Genomic DNA, 20,347 nt, shown 5'->3' with positions numbered 1-20,347 from the left:
TGGGCAGACGTGTGTTGCTGCTCTGAGGGATCCAGCACAGCTCCCAGGCAGTGCACAGGCAAGGAACTTGCGGGCTGGCCAGAGCTGCTCCAGTGGTCCACCAGTCCCTGCTCCGTGAGCACCAGAGCATGACCTGTGCCAGAGGAGGGGCACATGGCTTGGCCTCTGTGGAAAATAAAAATAATCTGTAGCAGGGATGCAATTACAACTGGGAATGATGATGTTGTATACCCTGTCTCAGGCTTTTGCTAGTCTGGCAGAGCCCACAGAAGCACACTGTGATAGCAGTTTCCCCATGTTGTCCAGGGCTGTTGTTGCCCAGCTGGAGATCTGCTGATAAAGGAGAATAGTCCCTGTAACCTTAACCCATCATCCCAGTGACTTGGGGAAATGGGAGGGAAGGAATTTATATGGAATCTGATTCTTCAGACCTGTCTGTCTCCACCTCTCCAGGTTCTCCTACTAACTGGTGTGTAGGGAGCCACAACAGAGCCGAGCTGTCTGCTGTGATAAAGGTGTTTACTCCTTAGTGGGCTTCATAGCTGCTGCCTTGCCCAGCACAGCCGCTGCCCGGGGACTGCCTGCAGGCTCTGGAGAGGAAAATAGAGTTTACCCTTTGGGAGTACAAATCTTACTGTAATTGGGTGCTGAGTTTAAGCCCTGTCGATAAATGACTTATTTGTGTGGTTACTTGGAATACTTGGTGAAACACACTAGGCAGAAAATACTGCCTAGCCTAGTCTCTGATGAACTCTTTTTCAGAAGTTATTGTTTCTCTGTATACATTTACAGCCTGGGTTGTGCTGAGTTCTAGACATAAATGGGTATCATGACATCTATGAAGGGGCAGACCAAGCTAGTCATGGAGAGGAGAAGATAACAAATCAACACTCACCTGACTTAAAGAAATAAAATTACAGTGTGGTGCTGTGCCTGGCACAGGCTGTTGAAAAAAACCCTGACTTTGAGAAAATTGTACATTCCTATGCAGATACTAGCTTACTCAACTCAGCTAGTTGAAAGGAAGAACAGACATCTCCATACAGCTTGCACAGCCTGCCCGTGGTCAGGAGGGGTGTCATTTAGGGCCTCTCAGAGGAGCCTAGAAGATGAACCTTGAACAGTGTTTCCAGTACTTCCAACACATAACACAGCTGGCCTCATCTCATTTTCTGCTGTTCACTTTCTTCTTCTGCAATGATAACACAATTGTAGTTGGGTCACACTTAGCACATTAGCAATTCCCACCCTTTCTGCTTACAACAGACTGAAGACTGGTTTATTAAAACTCACAAAGAGAAGCCAGCAGACAAGGAGGCAAAAGTTCAACTTTTCAAGGGTTTTTTTGGTTTAGCATCCTATAGCAGTTTCTGAGGTTAGTTACTCAAGTACTTCTGACATTTCTTTCATTACTACTTTTGCTTACCACTCACCTGGCAGGGCCAGCAGTACACTTCAGCTTTTCTTTCAGCAGTCATTTTCAGGGCAGTAACACAAAAAGCACAAGCAGCATACCTTGCAAAACCACTCTCACAACACACCACAGAAGCAGCCTGTCTTCTTCTTTTATGTGCTGCTGGTGGAGGCTGTTAACCTGCCGAAGAGCGTGGTGTAAAGTACTGCACCTGTGCTTGGGTCCACAGGTGTAGCAGCTTCACACTGGAAGCAAAGGGGAATCTCCTACACTGATTGCTTCTTCCCGTGCTGCATGGCTAGCTCCCTCATCCCATGGACAGGGGTTAGGTAAAGATGTGGATTCAGTAGCTTTGTACTGGAAATCATGTCCTGAGGTCACAGCTCACCATACTAGTGGAGCAGATGAGGTCTTACCTCTTCATATTTGGTCTTTGAATACACATGACTGGTCTTTTGATTTGTAAAGACCCTGCAATGGCAGCTGGTCTGCTTAGGGGGATATTTCATGAACTACTTAGGAAGTTTATAAAACAGACTCCCTAGATCATGAAGCAAGGGGGTGTCTGTTTTGTAAGGAACATGTTATGAAATTAATTTGTCTCTAGGCCTAACTTACTTATTTTAATGATCCCACTGGTGGTTGTCGTAGGTGTCTTTCTGTGTATATATTGTGACCTACATGCTTGTGATCATTTATGAAATCCAAGATTTAAAAATACTTTGGACCTTACTAAGTCCTTGCCTACTTTCACTGAAATAAATGGAAGTGGTTTGGGTATTGGTATGTTGGGCCAAATCTCTCTTCCAATGAAGTCAATGAGAGTTTTACCGTAAGCTTAGATGGAAACAAAGTAAGCCTTATTCTTTTAGAAAACTGGCCTAATAATAAACCTGGCCAGAATAATCCCAGTGTAACCCTGTTGGCCTCTGTGGAGTTACATCAGGGATGTATACTGATGTGATGTGTGGAGAGAAAGTAAGAGAACCTGAATGTTGTAGTAAGATGCTTCTGCTAGGTATCCACGGTACTCTTGTCCCAAAAACATCTGAAGGTGTAAAACCAATAGGCAAATGAAGACAAAGCATCGTGCACTGACAGGTGTGTGCACATACCTTTCCTGGTCAGATGGCCTTCCCAAAGAGACAACTCCGCTGGTTTTGAAGGAGTTACCCGAAATTTGTACCTATATAACTGAAATCAGAATTAATCTATTAATAGGTTAAGAAAATCTTTAAGAACAAAGTGCATATTTAAATAGAAGAGATACACCGGCATGTAAACTCAGGATTCATATGTGAAAGTATAAAAGGAGGCTAGATCTCTTAAGCACAGAGTAACAAGATGGTGTGGAGGGTGCCAGGCCGTAGCTGACACGGGTTGTGCCCCATGCTGCTGCTAGCTGCACTGACATCGCCAGGCTTCTGTGTTAGAAGAAGTGTAATACATCGATGGGTATATCCAGCATATATATAGTGTAGCACATCAGCTTGTTCCCTCGTGCTGTACTGACATTAAATGCATGATCCGGTGACTGAAACAGGTAAGTATTGTCAGTCACTCTCATCCCTGGTATAACTCCCATTGATACAGAGTTACAGCAGGCTGGTGGCTCTCCTAACCGAATTTGATAGCTGGGAGAAGCTGCAGAGCTGGAATTAAACACGAGTTATAAACTCTTATTTCCATGCTCTGTCCACCAAAAGGCCTACTCCTTCACCTCATCTGCTGTGATTAGCATGTACTTCAATCTTTTGATGCTTAAAAAAGAAATGACACCTGTAAACATTTTACAAGGGTTTGTTTTTTTGTTTTTACCTGATCTGCTCTCACTTGAAACTCTGCCAGGCAGGATGGCTATTAGCTTCACATGTGTGCATGATTGCATTCCTTATGGATGCAGTCATCCTGATGACTGCTTGCCTGTCAGAGCTGGGCACCAGGACAGATAGGCTGAGCGGAGGTATTCCGGTGTTCACCTGTACTGTGTTGATTTCACTACTGCAGTATGGTATCCTATGGTCAAAGGCTAAAATTACTTTTTTATCTGCTGAGGACCACATAAAGCAAAACCTGAAAGGAGTCCTGCACGTGGATGCTGGGAAGCTATTATACAGCATTTGCACCGTTGCTCTTGGTCAGACTCAGAAGGGATCAGTTGGCAAGCATTGGAAACTGAGATTTGCACCGTAAAGCTGAAACGCTGAAGGAATCCCAGTCCAAAAGGCAGGCTCCCGTTACGCCTCTCTCCTAATGGAGTGCAGATGCTACCAGTGCTGCAGGTAATCCGTTTAGATCTGGTAGATGCTTTTGCAGCAGCAAGCCTCTCTCTCTCTCGAGAAAGTGAACAACGAAAGTCAGGGACTCTTTTTAACCTCTTTGGTGTCATACTGTGTTACGCCAACAAGTTGTACCAGTGTGATTTACACCAAAGGCTGCAGCTTTGGCATTTGGGGAATGTGGTGTGCCTTCTGGGAGACTGCTGCCTAAATCCTGCTGTTGCAAAATTTGCATACTATTTCGTGGACAAATTTGGCTAGTGGAACTTCACGGGGACCGGTAGATGACAACAGAGAAACCTGGTCCTCTGCTTCTGCTGGGGTTATCTGGGAGGGAACGAGGGCTGAATTTGGGCCAGTAGTACTTAACACTGCTGCTGAATGAAGAAAGACATTCAATGACTGGTTTTTAATGTTACAGAGGGGGGAGAAAAAAAATCACACATGGATTTGTAACCGGTTCCAAACATATTTCCTCCTCTGTTCACATCCAGTTGTATTCTATTTGCGTATGTGAGGGTTAAAGCGGGGGCCTGCTTCTGCTTTCAATTAAATCAAAGGATGTTTTGGCCTTGACTTCACTGGGACCAGAATCAAACCCATGACCGTAGTATTGTATTTAAGAATGAATCTCTCGCAGTCACATAAAAAAGCCAGGTTCAGCTTTCAGTATCTCATCGGAATCCAACAGTTTAACAGTTTTCTTATTTTAAAGCTTTTGCCAAGCTTCATTCAGGAGGGCAAGTGTCCTCTGTGCAGCAGGTATATTGCTGCCTCCTTCCAGGGTGCAGGTTCTCTCTCCATAGCCCCTAGGCAGGGGCTCCCCTTTTTTGTGGGAACGTGGCTGTGGAGCTAGGCTCTTCCCAGTGGACATGTCAGTGGGTCACTTCCTCTCTGTCCCTGCTCTCTGGCTCTAGTAACACAAAACCTGCTGGGAATTCCTCTTCGCTTCTGCCTTTCACCTGCCAATGGCTCGGGCTCACCAGCAAAAACTGTTACACAAGTCTTCCTACTTGGTCTGGATATACAGGCTTTGGTAGTTGTTTTCTCTTCAAAATAGCTTTTTAACAAATCATTCTTGATGTGTTCAGTTTAAGTGAACAGCCAGGAAAAATATGGTGGGTGCAGCTTAATCAAATGTAAGAACAGGAGCATCATCATTCATTCATCATTTTGAGTGCCATAACAAAAATGCAGATAGAGAGAACTGGATGCAACTTCCCAATCACATACGTGCTTGTAGGGAATTTTAACCCATTGCAGTCTGCCCGTAACTCCCTGCAGTGTCTTCATGCCAGAGTGAGTGGTGATGTGAGCGGTAGTGGAGGTGTACAGTAGTGTAATTGCAGCACTGTTACATTCTGGGACTGGGCAAAATTGGTGTCATTTACTCACTGGAGGACAGAAGGATGGGTTGCAGGAAAAGCAAACAGAGGAAGAATGCAAGATAAGCTGTTTTTTTCCCATATTGTCATGCTCAGCAACAGAGTGCTTTACCAGTTTAATGGATAGGCATACCAACCAAATGCCCAAGCAGTGTGGGCAGTTTCTTTTAAGCAGAAAGCTAATTTATCGCTGCTGAGAGAGGCTGGTATCATTCCTCTTCACAGCGGTGGAGAGCATCCCAGTCCAGTGGAGGCTGGTGTGGGCACCGAGGGTCACCTGGTGTTCCTGCTCATCCCAGACAGTGCAGTGCTGCACAGTCCCCGGCAGCCCATCTCTGGGAACTTTTTCCTGTGGATCTGGAAATGAAAGAATTGTAGGAAAAAGCTGCTCAGCTTTTGTATGTCTGGAATCAAGGAGAGGGCTGTGGCTCCAGCAGATAAAATATTCTAGCTATTTACATGAGCAGCAGGTACCAAAGTGACTGTGTTAGCTGTCTCCGTTTACCCTTTATAAAAGGTTGTGCAGTGCTGGAGTATCCATCCCTCTTTCTCCTGCTGTGTACTGAAACGTGCTGGTTTCACAGCACCCACACATGCAAAGGATGTGGAGGGCCAGGATTGCACCCTGAAAGGTGAATGAGTTACATTTGAAATTTTCCCTGCCTTCACTGAGTCCCAGTGGGAGTTTCGCTCTTGACTTCAATGAGCGAGGATTTAGCCCAGTTATATTAAAATATAACTAGTATCTGCATGTTTTACAGCCTCCCAGCATGCCTAGCTGTACAAGGGTGATGGCAATGGAGGTAATGTCCAGATCTAGTCAGATTTGAAAATCTTAATAAAAATTTTGAGCTAGCTTCCACTTGGAAGTTAGAGCAAGTAGGTGAGCAGCAAGAGAGCTGGCATTCAGTGCAACCCTGTTCTCATCAGGGCCTTCATAGCACCATGATTTAGGGGGAAGGGATGCTTAAAGGAATAGCAAGAAAAGGCTTGTATAGGCAGGAATGTTTTGTTTGAATTGTGCATCTTCTCATGTATTAACAACTTAATTCTGTTGAATGCCCGCAACTCCCACAGAGTTTGAACTGAAATGCAGTTCTTGCAGGATTGGGACCTTTGGGAAACTAGGGAACACTTTGGGAAACTAAGATGCTAGTTTAGGAGTTTGTTTTATATTAAAGAATTTTTGTTCCTGCATTGATTTTTCACGGCCAAAATTTAGTGTAAATTCTCTGTTGAGAAAACTTGAAAGGCCAGGATCCCTCGCAGCACTCACATCAGAGCAGCAGCAACAACAATAACGTAACAAAACCAAGCTAGTTTTGCAATATAAATTTGTATTAATATTTTTAATCTTCACCAGCTACTTAGACAAAAGTTCAGCTAGAATGAAATAAAAGACACAAGAAGAGCAAAAGTAACCTGAACTTTATACTGGAAAAAATGATAGTACTGCGTCTTCAGCTAACATATGCTTTAACTTCAAATGTAGGTTCACAATTTAAAATAGAGGAATTCCCAAATCGATAGGTATTCCCTACAATGTATGAACTTTTGTGTAGTTACTTGGACTTGGGCATATTTCACTGAAAGAAAATATGTGTTTGGCTCCTACTGTTACCAAGTTCTGTGTTTTGAGGGTTTGTATTATATTGTAATATGATTTGGTTACTTTTATTAAAAATATGCAAGTCAGCCAGACTCTGCCCTTCTCACTCTCCCCAGGTAGTTGCTGCTTGTTAGGAGCAGGGGTGGCAGAACTGGCCTATCTTGATCTGCAGTAACTGCAGCCTCTCCGCCTGCACGGGGCTGCCATGCATCTGCACACCCGCTGTGGTCAAGGCCTCTCTTCTGCTCCTGGTTGCTCCAGAGCAGCTCAGCCAGACTAAATGAATGCACACGGTATGGTTAAGCATCAAAAAATAATGGGAGGCCGTTTGTCACTGTCTCTGTTACAAAGAATGAACCAGCCATGTCAGTGGCGTGTAGGGAACTTTTAATGGAGAAATGCAAATTGTACCTATATTTGAAAGTTACATTTTTTTTGTTGTTAAGCACAGCAAATGCATTTCGTGACTGCCAACTTAAATAAACGTGGTGGGATGCTGATGTGTGTAGCGAATGAGTGCTGCTCTGCCTGTATGTGTCTACTTACCCTGCCTATAAATGTGGTTATACGCCAAATGCAGTGAAAGAATTCGTAATACAGCAGTTAACATACTAGAAACTGTTTGTTTAGTGAAGTCTTTTTATAGCTGTTAAAATAACACACTCAAATATACAAACGCTACTTTAATAAGGGAAAACAAAATCATTATCCTGGCGAAGGGCTGGATCCTGCCACTGTTACTTATGGCTGGGCAGCGCTTTGCTCCTGAGCTGTTGGCTCCCCGCGAGATGGGTGGCAGAAGCAGTTCCCCGGCGAACAAACATGCTGCTGATAAATTTGGGATGAGCGGCCAGTGCTGATGGGCCTAATCCCAGTATCCCGATGAAGTGAAGGGCTTAGGGTTAATACCCTTGTAAAGCTGGTGTGAATGAAAAGCCTGGAAAGGAAAGCTCATGGGAGCCTCAGTTCCCTTAAGTCACTGCTCTGCTCATTGCAATTGTTTGATCACTCCTCCTCTCCTCCCTCAAGACCTGATGGGATGCTTGGCCACATGGATGCAGGACCAGGGTGGCTCTTGGCTACCAAGAGAATTTTTTAATGCAGGAAAAGACACTGGCTTCGCTACCTGGGATTAGTGTTTCCAATTTCTTGTCTTAACTGCTAGCTTATGTATAGGCAATGCTGTCTCTACAAATTAAAAATAAGTGTCATGTGTAAAAATCTAAAAATACATATATATTTCCATGAAATTATATATCAGAGTCACGCACCACTTTGTCTTAAGTGCGGAGATAGGCTGTTAACAACAGGTGGAAGAGAAAGAGCTGTAAGATCTCTTATCTTTACTGTGAATGCTTTGTGGCATTTTGAAAGTAATAGGCAATTTCCACTTCAGTGGTTTATTACCTGTTGCTTCAGTGGACTTTAATTGATAGTAACAGAGAACTGAAAACATAATTGTCCATGCCTTTGTTGTAACTACAACATCCATGACATACCTAATTTTCCTTTTTAGTGATGAGTAAAAAGAAAAAAAATCCTTCCAAAACTTTGAAAGAATGATTCTGCGTGGTAGCTGATAATGTTCTTTACGGATTATTGACTTTTAAAAATACATGTTGGTACTATATAGACTAGCTCTGATCTACTGAAAAAAGAGATATTCTGGCCTGAACACCAAAATATGAAGTATTAAATCTAGGTAATCGATCCTGCCGTTCATTCAGGTACTTAATAGTTAATGACCGTAATATCCTTCGAAAGCACTGAAAAGTGAGCATATGGCTCAAAAACCTCTGATGGCATTCCAGGATCAGCATTGGAAGGCAGGAACAAGAGGTTACAGGAACTGGAGATGGATAAACCTGTTACCTTGTGTTACCTCCTCCATCCCTCTGCTGAGATCAGACTGTACTACTTGATGCTCTTTTCTTGTTAAAAATCGAGAGATGGGCTTTGGGGTCACAGGCTTTATTATCTCCATTTGGTTCTCACAGGTCAGTTTTGTACTTGAGTGTCGGGTCACTCACTTGTGCCATCAGGATTGAAGGGTGTGAAGCTGGCAATGCCTGTATGGGGACAGGCAGTGCCTGTAGGATGCTAGTGGCTGAGGCTGCCCTGCTGAAATGTAGGATGCTCACCCTGGTCTTGCAGGAGTGGTGGGGGAAGGAGCCAGTGGTTGGAGTGGCTCGAGCGTGCACGGAGCGGTGACCTGCCTGCCACCGCGGGCTCGATGCCTGCACTCCATTTGGGACTGGAAGCCGGGACCTGATCTGGGCTTACTTGTGCCAGAACCCCCCTCTGGGGCGCCTTTCTGCTTATGCAGGCACATGAACCAGTCCAAAGCACCCATGACTGCTTGGATTTCAGTTTGCAGAGCAACGATTTATACCCTCAGTTTAAGACTCAGACTCTCCCCCCTACCCTCACTTCTTCCCATCACCGTACAAATGAAAGATTTAAAAGATGCTTAAAACAAAATTCTCCCCAGCTGAAACACCCTCCAAGCCAAGCGTACGCCCGAAGCAGTCTGAGGTGGTCAAGACGTTACCTTTGATTAAAATGGAAACTGTGGCAGAGCCGTGAGGGCGAAGCCTGCGCTGAGTTCCTGCAGCGTAGCACAGCCAGGTCGCAGACCTGCGCTCAGACGGTGCCTCTCCTTAGCACTGCTTTCCCATAATTGGAGAAAGGCCTAAAATCACCGGTCAGGTAGCAGGGTGTGAAGGTACAGTATAACCATACAATACAGCTTTGTTTATGGACTTTCACACTAATTATAGCTGAAGTTTTAAATTGAGGCAGATCAGAAAACTTACTGCAGCCAGATGCAACCTTTAGCCACGTTCCTTGCTGTATGGGGCATGAGGGAGCATGTGTCCTGGCAGAGAGAGTATTTTAACATCCCTCCTTCCTACCAACCATCGGGCCAGAAGGCAGAAGACACCTGTTTGCTGCTCAGCTGGGCTACCCCTGTCCTCTTCTGGCCAGCCCTGCCTGCGTTTCGGGTGGGTTGGGTGTTTTTAACATACGTCCCTGGGGAAAGCAGCTGCAGGTGCTTTCTCCATTACAGTTTGCTTTGCTAGGAACTTGTGCACAAACCCTCTCAGTTTTACAGTAAAAATAAGGGAAATACAAAAACGACTACTGTAAAGACCTGGCAGCACTGTCCACTGCCCACCCAGGCTGTGCTGCTGTGGCTGGGGTGCAGCAGTGCCAGCAGAGCGCTGGCTCCGGGCACGCCAGGGCTGGGTAGGGCACAGCCACTCCGACGCTTCCCACCGTTCTTTCCCAGCGTTACTATCTTGTGATGGGACAAGTGACAGACTCCTAAGGGACACAGCCACGCGGGCAGCAGTGCCAGACACAGTATAAGGTGCTCTGGTCTGTCAAGCACCTCTGCTCCAGTTTGCAGCATTTTTTCTCTTCAGGCAGATAACAGTATCTATCCTTCCCACACTGAGCAAATATTTAAGAGATAAGCAGCACTGTTTGTGCTCAGCGGCAACGAGTGGACTCTGCTCATACACCTGGGACGCTTTGCTAGCATGTCCTACGGGGCAGTTTCAGGTCATGCTCGGTGTCCTGGCTCTAAACAACCTTCTTCCTCCTCTCTGTGGCATTTCCCACAACCGCTGCCTCCTCCAGCTCCGCAGCGAGGCCCAACAGCCAAGCACAACCGACGGCTGCCGTGTAAATGGCAGGGAGAGCTGCAGAGCTCCTGTCGGCTCCCCTGTGCATTTGTGCCCAGCGGAGCAGGGGGATGCTTGGAGGAGCAGCAGCCGCAGCGGAGGGCACCGAGCAGAGCACAGGCCCGTGCGCTTGCAGGATGCACAGACAGCAGCGTCTCTCTTCTTCTCCTCTCCTCCCATAAAATTAGGAAAGAGACGCATTTTCATGACAGTTTGCTGAAATGTGCACTCCCTGCTGATTTGACATTGGGCAGAAAAAGTGTCTACAGAATCAATTTTTAATAAATGTAAACAACTGAATTATGAATGACAAAAATATCACTGAATGGTTAAATATTAATCTCGTAATTACTTAAATTAATACTTTTAGTGCAATGTTGTGATAGAGAGTTTTACTTACGCGGTGTCGCTGCACTGGCTGGGCGGGTGGCCGGGGGGGGATGGGATCCAGTGGTCCCCCCAGTGTTGGGGCTCGGGGGTGGTGGGCTCCGCTGCTGCTTGCTACAGCCCCGGTTGCTGCTGGTCCCACTGATCCCACAATACTGGGTGCTGCTCTTAAAGCCTCTGGAACTAGATTTATTAACAACTTCTGTTTTCTGTTCAAAAAAAGATCTGTCAAGAAAATGGCTAAACTGGCCCCAAACCAGAAAGCAGCACCCCCCCTCCCCACATAAAACCACTCTCCTGTCCCAAGGCGCTGTTAAACCCCCCAACAGCGGTATGTGATGTGCAGAGCCGTGGCTGCGCTCAGTGACGATCTTGGGAAGACTGAGGGTGCTCCCGAGGGAGCTGGGGGTGCAAAAAGCCCTGGCTCCTTGTAAGATGGAGTTGGGTGAGTTTATGAAAGCGATGGTGTGCCATGAGCTCTGCTGTGGGGGCTGGAGTCCTGCCCTGCGGGCCCTCTCTGTGCTCCCATCTCGACAAACGCTGCAGGGAGCTTGCCTGGAAAGAAAATCGGTGGCCAGCGTTACGGGGGGTGCAGGTAGCAGCAGCTGGCTGTAGGTACTTGCACACGGCTTCCTCCCCTGCCCAAGGAACTAAGAAAAGAATTTACTGGCGCTCTTGTCCTTGTGGGTTGGCTGGCTGCGTTGTTTGTTTTTAATCTAATAAAAGGAGATCTTAATATCATAGTAAAATCGGTACAAAGCTAGAAACTCGCCCCTTGGCGTTTTGGCAAAACATTATTGAAAATGTAAAAGCCTTTAGCAGAAACAACAGAAGCACAAAGAAATTGTAGAAATAGGATCAACAGGTTGTGTTCTGGATGTTGGGAGGAGCAGGGAAGAGCATCCAGCCGGGGCTCAAGGTGCCAGCTAGACCCACTAAGCCGGGGGCTGGACACCAGCCCCGCTGTGGCTCTGCTCCGCAGGGACGTGATGCGGCAGTGGCCGGGAGCAGGGGCCCTGAGAGGCTCAGGGTGGGCAGCGCTGCAGAGCCGTGGCCAGGCAGCAGGGAAGAGCATATTGCCGCGAGGGCAGGAGGAACAGACAGCTGGGAAGAGCCGTGCACTGGGAAGGTGGTGTGAGCACAGGGGGACCTGGCCAGGGAGGTGGAAGCAATGGAAAGGCAAGCTTGCCATCCTTAGGCTTGCACCTACTTGGGTTGATGCTGGCTTGCTGTGCTCCCTGTCTGGAAATTAAATCTTGGACAGAAGTTTTAAGAGTGTTCTTGAATTAGAAAGTGATGAATCTCTTCCAAAAGGTGGGAATGCTGAAGAGGGGTTGATTGCACAGACTCACCCATGGCTGTAAGATCCAAGTGCGGTTCTCTTTGCCTCACCCCTGTTTTCCTGTGCCTCCCACCTCTTCACAAGCATCACTGGAAGTGCCATTCCCACATGCCATAAACAAGTGAAAACACCCGTACCCAATTTGTCCACCAGTACAGTACTGGGCACCATGACCACTTACAAACCCAGCCATTTTCAGGGTGACTGCTGCCCAGTCTGAGAGCTGCAGCCATTCCCCATGACTTTAACTCGCATCACGTGGCAGGGTGCTGGAGGGAGCAGCTTACTGAGGCCGCCAGCCAGACTAGGACATAATTTCTGATTGAAAATCAACAAGTTTGCACAGTGCAAAACCATTCCTATCCCCTGGCACTTGCTAACTTGCCGGCTCTCTGACAGCCTGTGCGCATTTTGCTTCCGTGCTTCTGTGTGCGGCATTTCATTCTGGCCACCCGAGACCCATCCGCTGAACACGCTGGGTCCCGGTGAGGCTTGTGGAGCTGCCCCTGGTCACCGTGCTCTTTTCCATGGCTTCACATGTGATGAGTAACCCTGTCAGGCAAACTTTCCTTTTGAAGCTGCCATTTGAGTTCACTTGGTGCTCTCACAGTGTTGCATTTTCTGATGGACTTTGTGCAGGTACAGTTTATACTGGCAAGAAGGGAGGAGCAGGAGCGCTTTCTGCATGCAGCGTTACAACATGCTGCAGTGAAGTTGGTTCTTGGAAAATAGCAGCCCCCTAAAATGTCAAATAAATCCTTGGAACTATTCATCACTCTGTTTTTGGGGTGGCAGTTAAGTCTTTCAACACTCTGCAAGTTTCTTTCCCCAGCAGTAATTTTGCTGGTGAAGAAATACAGCTCAGGGCACTCCACAAAGGCCTAAAAATTCATGTTTTGTTTTCATTACCAAAAAAATGCTTCACTACATTAAAGAGCGGCCCATTAAAATTTTGTACCCTGTCTTCCCTGCACCCTGTCGTTGTTGGCAAACCTTCCCCCATACGCGTGGCAGAGCCGAACAGCAGCCGTCGCCTTGCTTTTGCAGACTTCACAGGGAAAGGGCAGCGAAGGGGAGGAGGTTTAAGATACAGCCCGGTGTGCTTAGGGTGTAAGATCTCAAAACCTTCAATAGCCACGCAAATTTACTCAATAAATGCACCATACTGAGCCTTAAGTTGCTCTCTCAGTGTTTCCTCAGCTTTCAGTCTAACCTGGCACAGCACACTGGCTCATGTGCATGTCTGAGGAAATAAATTATTCCTGGAATAAAATTTAACACTATACAAAGCAACATATATAACTGTCTCGGGCAAATGGCCCTAAAATAACAATGAAAAAGAAAATAGTAAATTACTGGAGGCTTACCGAACCTTGGGATTATATAAATTAAATGTTGCAGCATGAACCGGATGGTGTTCTCTGATACCATTGGAAAAGCTAGAGGATGAAGAAAAATAGTAAACACATTACACTTAGGGTTTAGGGGAGCATTTGATTATTCTCCTAAGTATCTTGGACTAGCTGAATGCTGACACAGACACGAGAGCAGGCAGTAAAACCTGGAGCTTGCTTAAGAGGGCAGAAAGATTTTTAGCTGAATTCAGTGGGGACTTGCTAAGTCCAGTTTTATTTAATATCTCCACAGTTAATTTAGAAATAAACGGCATGTTAATTAAATTTGCAACTAAATTAGCAAGTTAGAAGATCAGACCGAGGTGCAGCTGTGGAGAGCAAATCTCACCGTGTTGCATGAACCCACAAGGCAAAGCCAGCGGCGTGGGGTGCAGCCGGTGGCACCAGCACCGCGGGCGGCCGTGGGGCAGCGAACCTGCCCCTTCCCATCGCCGGGGTGGGCGCCTGCCTTCCCCGGATGGGCTCGGGTCTCTCGCATCCGCTCCCCTCGCTGCCGGGCCAGAAGGCTTGGGGTGCGGTGGTGATGCTGGAAGGAAGGAGGCGGCGAGGCCGTGGCGTTCGCCAGCAGCACCACGTTGCCTTTGGCAGGGTTTGGTGAGCTTGTTATCCACGGCGGGGGAAAGCCCTGTCCTGGTCTCAGCAAGGGACACACAGGGGACTGCACGGCCGAGTCGGAGGGACGGCCTGACAGTGAAATCCAGCAGGCTGCGGGATAGTCTCTCTGGGAAATGGAGGAGTCCTCACTGGCAGGGTTATTTAAGACTTGACTTTGAAACACGAGACACTCTGCAGTTGGGAACAATGCTGCACTGTCAGAGAGATGGACTCAATTACTTAATAGGTCGTTGCTGTCTGTCTCCTGCGATTTTCCTTTCAAGAACATATATTCAGCTGGGTTATTTCTCATGAGAAGACAAAGCGTTCTGAGAGAAGCCAGGCGTTTGGAGGGGAAGGGCGGGAGGAACAGCAGCCAGGCAGATGCCCGGTTTGCTTTCTGCAGAGCGTGCTCCTCAGGACGTGGAGACAGCTGGAGTGATGTAGCTGATGCGGTATTTTGGTCCGGTAACCAGCTGATCCCCCAGTCTCATAGGTCCCGCTTCCTTTCCTTTGCTTACAAAAGACTGGCCACGTTGCTTTCTTCTGCCAAGCTCTGATCCCCAGGACTGCTGGTGGTGGGACTGGTCCCGCAGGCAGTGCTGCAGATGCTGCACGGGCCATTGGTTGCCGGTTTGCCAAAGCATGCAGCGTTGGGTGGACGCTTACCCACCACCGAGGGGTCCGTACGGCTCATCTCGGCGTATGGGCAGCCTCTCCTCTAGCACGGAAGGGCTTTGGTGGCATTTGATCAAAAACGACAGCCCAGCTGGAGGAAAAGCTTGTGGCCAGGATCCCGTCTCCGAGTAACCATTCGGCTCGCCGTGAGCAGGAGATGGCGGGCAGGGGTCTGTAACAGCCGGCGGTGCACCTTCGCACCAGGATTCCCCTGCCAGCTGCGGGTGGGCGTTTCACAGGCACTTTCTTGGTGGGCTCGTGGGCCTGATTCGCAGCCCTGGTTTGGGGCAGCGCGAGCTTAGTGCCAGGGCAGCTGCAGGGCTCTTGCTGCTGGTGTGTGCGCCTGCACGCGTGCTCCGCGTGTGCGAGCGTGTGGTGCACGCACACGACTGGGGCATCTGTCTTTGTGCACTTGTTTGTCACCAAATTAAGATACTGTGTTACCTTATGCACATTGAATTGATGCAGCTAAATTGGCTGGATGTTCTTAAGCCCTGAGGGTATAATGAGATTTTGTCTCTTTTGCCCATTTCTTTTTCTTTCTTTTTTTCAGAATAAGTCGTCTGTTTAATGGCACAGAGCCTATTGTCTTGGACAGTTTAAAACAACATTATTTCATTGATCGAGATGGTGAAATTTTCAGATATATATTAAGCTTCCTAAGGACATCTAAGCTACTGCTCCCAGATGACTTTAAGGTAAGGAAAGCTATAGTCTGCAATCTGTTTTTTCCTCCCATTCTGTCATTTGTTTTGGTGCAGGTTGGTTTGTGTACTTGACCTAAACACACTTAACTAAATGTTGCTGTTTATTGTTAGGATTTTTAGTACTTGTGTATTACACCAGGGATGCTATTATTTAATAAATGGACCAATTGTTGTCATGGATACCATAAAAAGTTAAACAATGAAGCTTATGGCTAAATCAGTTTTTCTAAACTAATTGTATTTTCTCACATTTTTAGCTTATTTATAAGGGTATAACAACAATTAAGAAGCAACATCAGCAACTAGCACTTACCAGGGTTTAATGCTCAGAATCTGGAAGAAATATTTTAAATTTGATACTTAGAGGACTTAAATTGTATAAATCTTTTTCTTGTTGGTATAAAAAAGAAACACCCTTAAACAAGCCCACGAGGATTTGTGTTAGATGTAACCGATGCAGATACTTTGATTTCAGGAAGCAATCTTTACACAGTTTATGAATGTCAAAATATTCTTGGAAGACGCAATTTACTGAGGGCTTTTTAAGGAGCAATACATGTTTTCTGTGAAATAATGGCGCTGGTTGTGGCTTTGCAAGTCCTGATTGTTTAAACGCTCTCCTCCTAGCCTTGTTTATTTGACTTTGCGCTTACAAAACTTGCAACATTGTCATCCTTATGTATGAAAATTAGAAGACAAAAGTGCCCAAACTGTAGATGACAAGTTTCAACAAAAGCACTAACTCCAGGATGAAATGATGAATAAATTGGGATGGCGATGGGGATCTGCTCAGTTAGAGGATGTGCAGCATTGCTGGGGAGGAAGGTTCCCGTGCTGTGCAGTGAGATTTCGCTTTGCACGTTGGACTCGGTAGGCAAGACTGCATCAGTCCAGACGTGTGGTTGCTGTGGTGGCTTCGGCTTTGGAGTACAGCTGATCCGCATGCTGCAAACCCCTCCTCAGCCGCTCTTACCTAAGTGACAAGTACTTGACCCCAGCATGGGAGCGCTCCCAGTTAACGCTGAGCAGAGACGGTGTGCGATGGGAGTGCACATCCAGTCCCAGGCAGGGAGGAGTGCTGGCGTTCATGGGCAGTGCTGGAGCACCTGGCCAGAAGGGCTGTCCCGAGCGCTGGCCTTTCTGGGGAGCGGCAGCCCTGCGGTTGGGGTGCACCAGGCAGGGTGAGAGCCAGAGCACCCAGTGGGGCATGTGAGAAAAAGCTCTTTGTAGAGAATGAGAGCAAACGCGCAGGTTGGAGTGAGGCTGAAGCCCAGCCCAGCCCTGTGGATTGTAAGATGGATCAAGTAAAGGGGAGAGGATGGAGAAGCCGGTGAACTGCCGGAGAGATGCCTTAGCAGCAGTGTTTGGGGCAGTCTAGTGGGACAAGAAGGTGTGAGAAGAGAGGGCAGAAGAGATGTAGTTGGGGCTGATCATGGCCCCAGCTGGCATCCAGATTTCAGAGGTGCTGTGAAACAAAACCAGCAGGATTTGGTAAGAGCCTGGAGGTGAGAGTGCTGGTGGATGCCAAGGACTTGTCTGCACAGCGAGCCGCTGGCAGGGCTGGGAGAGACTCGGGAGAGCCGGCGCTGTGCCCAGGCTCAGTCCGTTGTTCCAGACCATCTCTTTGCATAGGGTTAACTGTATTTTATTTAGTTCCTCCCTGGGAGAGCTTTAGAGCAAACCCCAGGCTAATGAGGGCTCAAGAACAAAGCAAAGTATTGCTAGGTAGGGAGTAGCTAAATAAAAATGCATAGAAGAATGCGCTGCAAAGCTATATTAAAACTGCATTGTAAACGGATTTGACTTCACAGAAATCGTGTAATTTTACCAGCGTGATTAAAGTGACAGAAGACAATAATCAAAGGCAGCAAATGGAATCACTTGGTGTTTCTAAATGCAAAACTCTATTTAAGGTATAAAACCTGACAGGTTTTCCAGTGAGACTTGCATTAAATGTTCTTTATGTCAAACAAAGCATTATCAAGTGTTTTGAATATTTATTAGTTTTTACCCCTTAATTTAATCAAGCAGTTTATTAGCCTCAAGGTTTAGCCAAGTTGCTTTTCAACTTGAATTGCTGCTCAGATGGTTATTTTGGAAAGTTTGGAATGTTAGTACCGCACTAGCATTATTGTGTTTGCTATTTAAGTGTTGTTTTCAGACTAAGTTAACACTGAAATGCAGAGAAAGTGGGGTATGTGTTCCTAGGCTAGTGGTTCTTTATTATCAAGTCTGACTGGTGTGTTTACAGTGAATATTAATTACCCTTCCAACTACTAATAAGCCATAACTTGAAAGTGTTTAGTATCTGACAGGTCTCCCTGCTGAAAGCAACACTCTAATAGTTCATATAATTTTCCTGGGTTTGGGGGATTTTAAGCCACATGAAGTACGCCGAGAAATTACTGTGCGTTCTTTGGCTCAGCTCTCCCTTGCAGCCAGCCCGTGCTGAGCGAGGTGATGGCGAGCAGCCTGGAGCTGCTTACAGCTCCCTGTTCCTACACTTCCACAACACCTTGAGCATCAAACGTCCTTGAGCATGGAGCCAGCATGCCCCAGTCTGCCCACTGCTGGGTCAGGGGTGGCTGGCACAGGAGCTGCCCCTCCTCTGCAGCCCAAATATCCTCTGCCTTGATCTCCTCCTGCCATCAGAGGTGCTTCCCGAGGAGATTTATGAGCAGCATCTGTCCCCTTCACTGCCAATACATAATTTCATGCAAAACCAGGACGAATGGTACCTACTTACATGAGACTCACTCCCTGCTTATCTTAAGGATATCTTACTGCTCCATCTTAAGGAGGGGAGGAGCACAAACGCACAGGATATTTGAGTTTCATATGGATTACAGAGCACTAGAACCACAAGGCTAACACACTAATTCATTACTATCGTTTTAAAATCAGTGTCCTTGCATCTAATTTTAAGTGCTCTCAAACTGACCTTCGCAAATGGCGCAGTTGTCGTCGCAGAAGAGAGCAACTTTCTCTCGTAGCCAGGAGTCAGAGCTTCACAGCGCTAAAATATAAAAGAAATGTTGAGTCAGGATGACAGTTTGTTGTTTCGTGTAACAAAGAATAACAAGTGAAAAACGGGTGGAAAGAGCCATTTCAGCCTGTTCAGGAGTCAACATCAGATACAAAAATAAAGGGCCTCTTTAGTACTGAGAGAACAGCATCAGGTTCACGGGAGACATGGTTTTACAGTTTCTGTTGGCTGTCTCTGCCTGTACTTAGCAGATCTTTACGGACCCACTGGCACTGACGTTGAAGCAGCAGCACAGCTGGCTTTGCAGTCACACTTCCCATCTCCACCTCAGGAAGATGTCACCCCTGTCAGAGGGGACTGCAGAATTTAGCCAATGTGAAACCCACCAGAAAAAAAGCTTTTCTACTGAATCATGAGGAGAAAATTACTTTGTGAAAGGCAAAATGGTGCATCTTTGAAGGGTCTGTTTACCTTTGCTATGAGATCTAAATGCTGTCCAGAAGTTGTGGATGGAGTGCTGTGTGCACTCCAGCAGGCTGTGTGCATCCCACCTGGCTATCTGCTCCCTTTTCCGGGTGACCTGACAGAACTTCTCCACTAGTTCTTAAAACAGCCGCAAGAAGCTGAAGGCTCATGGTAGCTCATGAAGGCATTTTATGGTGCTTTACAGCAAAATCAGAGGCTGGACTGTCTACCTGCCCTTTAGTGTAGCAGGGAGCACCCTGCTCGTGAGCAAGGACCTTGGCTGGTGGGAATCACCTTTGGAGTAAAACAGTTTTTCCTTGGCTAAACACAGTCAGCTCCATTAGCTCCCGTACACAGTGCTTGACTCTGGGCTGTGCTGCCATGAAGTACACTGCTGTTAAAGAGGTTGGGAAGGTAGGGAAATAATCCTTTGGAGAAATGAGAGATGCATCATTAGTCCTGCAGCACAAGGAACCTGGATACTGTACAGAATCTGCTGTGGGATACTGCCTGCCGCTCAGCAACACGCACCGATGCCAGGGCTGGACCCTCCGTGAGGGGGGTGCTGCAGCAGCTGTACGCGTTTATCAGCGTACCCCTGGGACAGAAGCTGTACCCGGCTGCTCTGGGGCTGTTTCTGTGAGACTGCGTGCACTTTGCCACTGTGCTAGGCAGTTAGCACCCTGCAGCTACTCCTGTGCCCGTTTCAGTGAAACGTGCCTCTTCTGGATAGATCTAGAAAGATGCGTGTCTGCATCTGCCTTTGGTAACTTACAAAAGTGAGCAGCATGGAAATGTTTTCTTGCAGCTCCTGTGGCACATCCCTGGCGAGGTCCCTGGTGGACTGAATTCTTCTGCTTCATGTTTCATGTTAAACTTTTGCAAATCGTCAGGGTAGAGTTGTACATCTACAGTGCAGAGTGGAAATTCCTGTGTCAGTATTACCTGGACATTTTTGGTAGACAGTCCAGGGCTGGGCATTGCTTCCAGTCCGGTCACAAGATACACAGTTCTCCAAACAGTGTATCAAACCTGAATTGAGAAGATGATGTACTTAACGGTGTGTTGAGTCCGTTACCCTGTGCGAGCGCAGCCTTTAGAGAACCAGGCCCCCAGACTGTGAGCTGTTTGTTCGTTCTTCCTGGTTTTGCAAAATCCTCTTCCCTCCGTAAATACATTGTGACATTCCTTAGTGGTGCCCAAGTGACTCGGTGGGAAGGTGTCCCTTCCCGGCGCTGTCACTAGTCGACAGCAATGAATTTCCTCTTACCTAGCAGAAGACAATTTTTTATCCCCTCTACTTGGTACAGCGCTACACATTTCCCTCATTGCCACTGCCTGATAATAAGTGCCCAGACTCCCCCACGCCGCACATGCACGTTGCCCCTTCGCACCAG

At 47.1% G+C, this 20,347-nt stretch overlaps 1 protein-coding gene across 4 annotated transcripts in view; it reads left to right on the top strand.

Moving 5' to 3' along the window:
• KCTD15 (potassium channel tetramerization domain containing 15) overlaps window positions 1-20,347 on the top strand; it is a 221,981-nt gene that overhangs the window by 189,034 nt on the left and 12,600 nt on the right. For 2 of the 4 annotated variants that reach the window (XM_080365034.1, XM_080365033.1), the window contains one exon: window positions 15,346-15,490. In XM_080365034.1, the coding sequence (XP_080221160.1) occupies window positions 15,346-15,490 (145 nt within the window). Of the gene's footprint in view, window positions 1-257; window positions 3,697-15,345; window positions 15,491-20,347 lie in introns of those variants that run through there. The other 2 variants (XM_080365036.1, XM_080365035.1) reach the window with 2 other exon arrangements.

The sequence above is a fragment of the Falco punctatus genome (assembly GCF_963210335.1).
Source record: "Falco punctatus genome assembly, chromosome: 14".
NCBI lineage: Eukaryota > Metazoa > Chordata > Aves > Falconiformes > Falconidae > Falco > Falco punctatus.
The sequence above is the reverse complement of the archived record's forward strand: the minus strand, read 5'-3'. Positions and strand labels throughout refer to the sequence as shown.